We start from the raw sequence: 9183 nt of genomic DNA on the forward strand, positions 1-9183 counted from the left end.
TCAGGTGTTAAACGATTCACCTCCTTCACTTTACGGCCCAGCCCGGCACGTTTCCGCCCACGCATGATGTAAAAAATTGGTTCTACTTTGTCACTTTTACATACAAATTTTGATTTATTCCTTTATTTATAGTTTGAGCTGATTTATTTAAAAAGAAAAGCATTCAGTGACATGCTAAAATAACTTTTATCAGTATTTAACAGTACCATCCAAAATATCCAAAATCATTTCTCTTGTAAGATTAAGTAGCCTAGGAAAATAAAAGTTAAGTCCAAAATAATGAGAAAAATAAATTTATTATGTAAATTTATTTTTTAACTGTTGAACAAAAACACCAGACTGTTTTATAGGTTTTACTTTATGTGGCAAAGCTTTTTAAATGAACTTTTAAGTATCACTACTTTACTACAACTTTTAGTGTTATTATTAATATAAAACGCCTTATGCTAGAAATGATTTTTTTTAAATGTTCGGAAGTTATATCTATTCGTTTAATAAATTACATATCTCAGTTACCATTCTTCTTCTTCTTCGTGATTGCTATACACCTTTGATGTAATACTAACAGAGTTTCTAAAATCTTTCCCTATGAAGCCATTTTCTTTCCTTTCAAACCCTCCGGATCCGTAAGGTTTCGATCCGGCTAAGAACAAAGGTAGAGTTTGGTTCGAATCTTCAAGGACTTTTAACAAATCGGCGGACAAGGAGAAGTCGATGTCCGGGTCGTAAAATGAAGTGGCTTTACCTCTGTTGCCGACCCGGCCTGTTCTTCCGATCCTGTGCACGTACTCTTCAATGGTCGAAGGCAGATCGTAGTTGATAACGTGAGATACGTTTTTTATGTCTAAACCCCTGGCAGCTACAGCGGTGGCGACGAGAGTGGGTTTATAGCCGGTTTTAAAATCTAAAAGGGCTTGTTCTCTCTGGCTCTGCAACCTGTCTCCGTGGATGCTCGTCGTCGGTATGCCATTTTCTGAAAGGTAAGCTGCGATGAAATCCGCAGTTCTTTTCTGTTCGACGAACACAAGAGTGAGCTGCTTATCATCCACCTTCTCCCTTAATATCGAAGTCAGTTTTTCTTTTTTCTCAAATTTCGACACTTTGTGGATTATCTGTTCGACGTCGGAGGACGCTCCGCCGACAATCCCGACAGCCAGAAATAAATAATTGTGCATGTAGTCGGAGGCGAGTTTTTGAATCTCTTTTGGATAAGTCGCGGAGAATAAAAGAGTCTGCCTCTGCCCGACAGGCGTCATAGTCGGATGCTGCAGCATTTTTTTCACGCTGGGTAGAAAACCCATATCCAACATTCTATCCGCTTCATCTAGGACTAAAAACCGAAGAGAAGAAAACCCGAGTTTTTCCCTATCTACGAAATCGTTGACTCTGCCGGGAGTGCCCACAAGAACATGACAGCCCCTCATGAGATTGCCGAGCTGTCTGAACGTCGCAGTACCTCCGTACAAGACGCAAGTTTTGATAATCGAACCGTGTGCGAATTTTCTAGCTTCCAAATAAATCTGAACGGCAAGCTCTCTGGTCGGCGCAAGCACCAACACTTGCGGTTCGACATTGGACGAATTGACAATCAGCTCATACTGTTCAGCAAGCAAAATGTGTATTATCGGCACTAAATAAGCTGCCGTTTTGCCTGAACCTGTCTGCGCACAGGCCATGAGATCTCGACCATTTAGAATGATAGGAAAGGCATATTTCTGGACCGGTGTCGGCTTCCTGTATCCGGATTTGAGGAGGTTTTCTGCAACAATCGGCCTGAATCCGCATCTGTCGAACGTGCTGATAGGTCTCACGGGATTGTCCCCGCTCACTTTAACGCTGATGCTGTCGAATTTGTCGAAGTTAATACCGCAGGAGATGCCGCTTCCGAACATGACGGATTCGTCGTTGGAAGGCTCGGGTGGGATATAGCGTTCCTTCGGTTTCGGTTTCTCGCCCTCTCCTTCCGACGTCCTCTCCGGGGAAGTCTCTCTCACCCCAAACACCATTGCCTGCAAATGAAGATTAACGTAACTTATAATCGATTCCGATTAGATTCAGGGCTGAAGATAAAATGAGAAACAGAGAAGACAAAACGCTGAAAAACGATTAAATTAGTGAGGATACTTAGTAAAGCCCGTCCTCCAGCTCCTACATGAAGGGTCTGACTACTCCCACTACTGGGAGTGCCACAGGGCAATGTGCTAGAACCAATCTTTCTCCCCTTCTACAACTCTGACACAGACACTCTCTACCCTTCTTGTATTCTTTCCTGCAATTGCTTCGGTTCAGACGAATGATGCTTTCAATAAAACTTTGGCTTATAAAGAATTACGATACAACATTTTTATTCCATGTTCTTATTAAGGCCTCCCCTTAATATGATCGTTAATTACTAAAATATATATTTATTAATTTACTGTTCTATAAAAGATTATGAAAAAAGCTATCAGCCTTCAATTTATAATTTTCAATTAAAAACGATGATACGACCAAAACAATAGCTCAATAGCTAACAGAAGAATGTATAATAGGAGCATATCCTCTTTAGGTTAGGTATTGTTTTTACCCCCATTTACATTTTACATGGGGCGAGGGACGCGGCCTCCGAATTATCTGACTGGCCTAAGGCAAACTGCCGAAAATAAATTATCAACCTAGCGAGGACAGACAGACCAAGATTAAATTAAAGGTTGTCATCTCGCGAGCCATAGGAAGTCAACATTCAGCTTAGGATCAATAAAGAAGATTATCTAGAAGGATTAAAATTTAAATTAAATGACAAGAACGTCATAATGAGAGAATACCTCATGCTGACTCCTAAGGACAACAAGGAGTTATCTAAAGTTAAATAAAACATCTAGACAAAGCTGGGAAAAAGAAAAGATATAAAAAATCTCAAAAAATAAGCAACAATACAATACAACAAAATTCAGAGTCGGTTTATATACTCCAGTAGCTCTGGATCCATACAATTTTGAACGAATCATTCAATTTGTACTAAACATCAGAACATTAAACTCATATATCCTCAACTTATGAAATGGTAAATTAAAAAACCAAATTAAGCAGGTTTAGTGTGCAAAGTTACTCTTTACTGGGTGCCTGAACAATCAGAAATAGAGTAGGAAAAAAAGTGAATCCCTTCGCAAACAAAAAGGGCTGCTGTACCGCTGATAAGTCCTGAACCGTTTTGTAGTGTAAGGAACCTTACTATCGAGCATCTTTGGAGAAAAGACACTGTGAAAGTGAGGGAACAGTGGGATCCCCTTGGTAGTCAATCGCAAAAAATTGTGGAAATAGCAAAAAACGAAACGATATAATGCATCAAAGGAAGAAGGAAAAGACTCCATATGAACACTTGAGAGATGGCATCATCCAACAAGGTACGTGTGGATTTTGCCAAGTGGAAAAAGATATTCAAACGCCAGATCAATTCCAAATAATCATCACTGATTTTTAATTGAAAATTATATATTTGAAAGCTGATGGCTTTTTATCATGAACTTTTGTAAAACATAAACCTAATAAATATATATTTTAGTAATTTACGATCGATTTGGTCTTCCTACTTGCACTCTATATTTCTTACAATTTCAATTATTCTTTTTATCTAAGGTCTTGGTTGAATGTCACGAACGGGATACGAACCCACGACCTTCGGCTCAATACGCCGCTGCTCCAACCTTTTTCACTCTTTAACGTCTCAATCATCTGACTATTTCTGCCTTCCTACGTTATAGAATACACAGACCATCTTTTTAAGCGCATAAAACGGCGTATAAACTGACAAAATAACGCACAAATACTGAAGTTAGTGAGAAGCTAAGCTCGACTAATAAAACAAAAACACTAACAACAAAATAGACAGAAGAAAATCATCGGAAATGACCAAAATTCATCACCAAGAAACCTCAAGAAAAAATGGTATATAGCAAAGAATGTGTTGGAAAGAAGATTTAAGAAAAGAGGTATTTGACCTAAACAAAGTCTAGGGGCATATTATAAACTTGAAACCAAAATTGAGCATGCCAGATAACCAAACAGCCATCAGAGCATTGAACTCAAATATTATCAAGTCGAAATCTTATGGTTCTTTCTACAAGGTGAACACTTGGATGCTTTTGCAAAGAAAAATGATTGCTATACCGCTAGGTGAGCAGGACGTGACCAATTCCAAGCCGGGTTAAAAGGGCTATTCTTTTTCGGAAGATCTAGGTGAGGTGCAGGCTCCCCAGTTCATGTGAGCACATCAGAGCAACTAGAGGGATCATCCCGAGGAGTGGCCAAAAATCTATTTAAATGCTATTATATAGATTCATGATGTTCCTAAAATTAATGATAATTGAGTGACTGTCCTGCCTGATTCGATTGTATATGTCCTGGTCTCGGAGCTGGGTGCAATTCTTGGTATGATCCATCGATTTTTCTTCGTATAATTAAATGTAAATAATTGAAAAATAACTGGGTAAAGTATGTGGACTCTTTTGCTTAAAAAAGCCAAGCAAAATGTTACATTGAAAATGACAAAAAAGAGCAATAAATTTTTTAACTTAGTTCAGCTTGGTACAACGATATCAGACCGTCATTGCTCAAGAAGAATAAAAAATTATGGAATGAAAATGTTCAATAATCTGCATTCATCATACTCTGATGAAACACATTATTAATTGGTTTATATTTTCCGTATTCGGGTGGACGAACTAGAGGGTAACTTTCCTAACAGGTTTTCCTTGTTCTTACTCCTCATTGCTCTGCTGGAAAATTGTTCTTCAAATTTTGTTAGAGATCTATGACGACGGGTAATGTCCCGTTTAACTTACAAGTCGGTAAACGATTTAGAAAAGTCTTAACTTCTTTTCGGTGCGCTACGTTTTGGTCGGTCTAATTGGATAATGATAATCGACTACTTAACTAGAATAAATTAAGGCAATCGAATAACTTGAGTTGCTTACTTTTTACTTCTTTGACAACGGATGCTTCAAGTTGGTCGTTCTTCGGTAGAAAATGAACAATGGCGTATTTTACCACGTTTTTGTTCAAACGGTAAAAATAAGCTCAACAATAACAACAACAAAAAAATAAAAACTTAAAATAACAAAAATCAGATGATGACAAATGCAAAAATAATACCATGAATTCCTAGGAAGTAGACATATGTGTTTAAAATTGAACCCGGCTAATAAATATTGTAACTTTTTTAACAGAAACATAGTTCACGTAACATTAATAGTGAACTGTAAATTATACGGATTTTTTGTAGGGGAAATTTGGTATGCTAATTTATTGTGATAAATTTTCTTTAAAGAAAAAAATTCGCCGCATACACATAAGTTTTGTTACGTTTATTTTTTAAACATTGATATACGGATCATGTATATAATTTTCAGTACTAAGTTATTACTTCGACTGGCATTAAACTTATAAGTGTCCTCAAAAGGATCAGCTATATGATACATTTTTTGGCTAGATAGACCAAGATTTTTGCTTCCCAATTTTTATATTGCCGAGGAGTTGGCATGGGGGGTTAAAATTGGTAAAAGTAGGTAGGGTTAAGATTAGTTTGAGTTAGGTTAGGAATATATGGTTTAGGAGAAGCTGAGGAAGGGTGAAGTGACGTATTCATGATACCACGGATTTTCTTATATTAGGCGACATTAAACAGGCGACAGGAAAAATATTGGGCCAAATTCTGTCTCAATGTTTTTTGTACATTTTTCTCGTGTGTTGCAACAACATTATTTAATTGATTATAGAGATTCTTTTATGTTATTTGCTTTACAGTTTTGCGAGGAGGTTCTATAAAGCTGTAGCATCTATTTGGCTTATATATATATATATATATATATATGTTATGTTTCGAGTCCGAGTTTCTTCTTTTTTAAAAATAACTTTATTAAAAATAGATACAAATTCAACGATATGCCCTCGGTGAATTGTTTAAGTATCAAAAGAAGCTCAAAGACTGGTTTTACATTTTTCCCTGGCTCGCTTATCGCNAGAGAGAGAGAGAGAGAGAGAGAGAGAGAGAGAGAGAAAGAGAGAGAGAGAGTGAGAGAGAGAGAAAGAAAGAGAGAGAGAAATGAAAGAAAGGGAGAGAGGGATTCAAAGATACATAGAATATAAAAGGTACCGAAAGAGCGAAAAGAAAAGAGAGAGACAAGCGAGACAATTGTCTAAATTATTTGTGTTGTATTTTCTTTTTTTGTGTGTATTGAATCCTATTAAATTTACCAAATATTTTTCAATTAATTAATCTTTAATTAAGGTTTTGGTTGAGATAAAAAGTCAGTGTCACAAGCAGGATTCGAACCCACGACCTTCGGCTAAATAACCCGCTGCTCTACCACTTCAGCTATCGTGACTTCGATCCACTCGGACACTAACTTCCCTCTCAACACCACCTTTTGAATTTTCTCTTCTTTTTTTGCTATTGTTCAAATGTCAACTCTATTTGATTCTCGGCGACAAATAAAATGGCCACGGAGAGCTTTAGTGAAGTATATTTCATTTTGCTTATTACATTTATTAGGTTTCGTGGTCCGCTTGACCAAATAAATTCTTTTCAATTAATTAAACTGTAATTAATGTTTTGGTTGAGATAAAAAAATTAATAAATAAAATTCAAATGGTGAGTTTTGATGGGACGTTAGTGTCCGAGTGGATCGAAGTCACAATAGCTCAAGTGGTAGAGTAGCGGCGTATCTAGCTGAAGGTCGTGGGTTCGAATCCCGCTTGTAACACTGACTTTTTTATCTCAACCAAAACCTTAATTAAAGATTAATTAATTAAAAAGAATTTATTTGGTCAAGCAGACCACGAAACCTAATAAATGTAATTTACCAAATACATTGAACCCAACACTCATAATGATAGTTCGAAGAGGAGTTTCAAGGGAGACAAAATTTATTATAAGTTGTATAAAATTTTTTTATTTTAAATATTTTTATAAAGAACAAAAATTATTACTTTCCGGATATGAGTAGATGATTTTCTATAATCACAATATCTTTACCTAACAGCTCTAATGTCTGAACCCAATGTGTGACCCAGGAACGTCAATGTTTCAAAAAGGTCTAATTATTAGTAGTAATAAATAAATAATAAACAGCCAGAAAAATACTCAATTTAATGTAATATTCTTAATTGTTAATCCAAATATACATACATTTAACAACCCCCGTGTGGTCGTACCATTAATTTTACAAGGGTTGATCAACGAACTTCTTTTATTAAATGTCAAAAAACAGTCAGAATCGATTTTCTTTTCTTATGGTCTTTATTCCTACTATGAAGTATACAACTCTCATGTTATATTTGTGCGTACGTAGAAAAAGGGTACTACATTTGTTAAAACATTTTGAAAGGGAAAACATCTTAAAATATCATTATTAACAAACAGTTATAAAACTATGGCTCGTCCCGCAATTATAAATCATGTACGGTTTGCTCGGATTTTCATTTACAAATAAAAAAATATCACCAATAAATGACAAAAATCACTAATCCGTTCTGAAAGCTGTGCAAATAATGAGATTCAATATCGTACAAATCGGCGAGGTAATAATAATAATAATAATACAAGGGGGGCGTCGGTGGCCGCAAGGTTTAGTCTTTGACACGGCGCTCATCACTGTAAGGTAAAGGTCCCGGGTTCGAATCCAGCGGCCCTGCATTCGAACCCNAAAAAAAAAAAAAAAAAAAAAAAAAAAAAATAATAATAATAATAATACAAAGTGATAAGTAGCAATCAAGGAAAATAAGTAAAATTATTGTCATGTAAAGTTTTTTAAGTAGAGATTTAGCTTCGCGAGGGGACGAGATTAAAGATTAAAACTCCAAATAAGATCCGGATTACCCGACGTCAATTTCCCGGATGGGATTTGTTTGAGAAACGCCGCGGTTTTAACTGACGTACTTGTTCCATTCCTAAAACGGCTTGATTAACGGGCCACACTTAATTAATTTAATACATATTATATCTAATTTATCGGTTGTGTAATGTCATTGTGATGAATGCGGAAGGGGTTTTAAATTTTTGTGATTTCTACTTTTGAAACTATCGTAGGTTTTATCTTAGTTTAATTGAAGGCTAAATTTACATTTAATCTTTTTTATAATTACAATATATACGTATTTAACACCCGTAGTCACTTTCATGCCATTAGAAACATTCGGCTTTGATTTTCAATTTTGCTTCCATTCTTACTCGTCCGAAATATTTCTGAATATTTTTTATTTTATTCACAAAAATACAACGTTAATGATGTATCCCTGAATTTGAAAAATTATTAGAAAGTCTTTTTTTAATGTTTTTTTATTAAGTAATGGATGCCCCTGGATGACCAATGTTTACAATGGCTGGTCTTTTCATAATTTACATGATTACTATTTATTTATTTATTTTTTACTATTTATTTATTTATTAATCTAAGTGTAAAAAGCAAACAGTGAAACAACAACCCTTGTCAATGTAATGTATTTATTAGCGTGAGAGATGATGCGTGAAAGGACGTGGCTGTCGAGGAATATCGAGTACTCCACAGGTCCGTCAAACAATTTAGATTAGGATAGGTTAGTGTGTGAGTGGAACTTGTAAATACAGTTTGAACGTATTTATTAGTGTGAAAGACAGGAGGCCGCAAGATCACGATAATCTTCCGACCTCCAATTTAGTTGTAGTATAGGTTAGTAAATTAGTATGAATGTGAATTATGAAAATGTGTAAATATTATATCTATTTATTTTAATTTATCGCGTGTGGGAGGGTAACAACAAACAAGATAACGAATCCCCTTTTAGGTGAATTAGGTGAATCGGAAAGCAACAGTTGTTTAGTTGAGGCATAAGAAGACTCAGAAAAGAATATACACATAAGGTAGATAAGAAGAAAATGCGAGAAGGTTTATATGTGAGGCGCCGGCGATGACCCAGGTAGTTAGCCGGGGAAAAAAAAAATAAAATAAAATAATAACAACCCTTGTCGCTTATTGAATGGCATTTACAGATTTCATGGTAATAAAAAAAACTTGCTTCGACTTGGTTATAACATTGTCAGAATGTCATGCGTCTTCCAAACTTCTCTCTCTCTCTCTCTCTCTCTCTCTCTCTCTCTCTCTCTTTTCTCCCTTATCGCTCTTAATTCTCCTTATTTCTCTCTTTCCCCTCTACCTTTTTCTCTCTCTC

General features: G+C 35.7%; 1 protein-coding gene across 1 annotated transcript; it reads right to left on the minus strand.

The window, feature by feature from the left end:
- Positions 1–467: 467 nt before the first annotated feature.
- LOC106670381 (ATP-dependent RNA helicase vasa-like) lies at positions 468–5159 on the minus strand. Its single transcript, XM_014400666.2, has 2 exons — positions 4953–5159; positions 468–2009 (listed from the first exon to the last, which is right to left on the minus strand). The coding sequence occupies exon 2, from the start codon at positions 2004–2006 to the stop codon at positions 513–515; it is 1494 nt and encodes a 497-aa protein (XP_014256152.1). The 5' UTR covers positions 2007–2009; positions 4953–5159; the 3' UTR covers positions 468–512.
- Positions 5160–9183: the final 4024 nt, after the last annotated feature.

This window comes from Cimex lectularius, unplaced genomic scaffold, assembly GCF_000648675.2.
Source record: "Cimex lectularius strain Harlan isolate CLEC.00 unplaced genomic scaffold, Clec_2.1 scaffold92, whole genome shotgun sequence".
Taxonomy (NCBI): Eukaryota; Metazoa; Arthropoda; class Insecta; order Hemiptera; family Cimicidae; genus Cimex; species Cimex lectularius.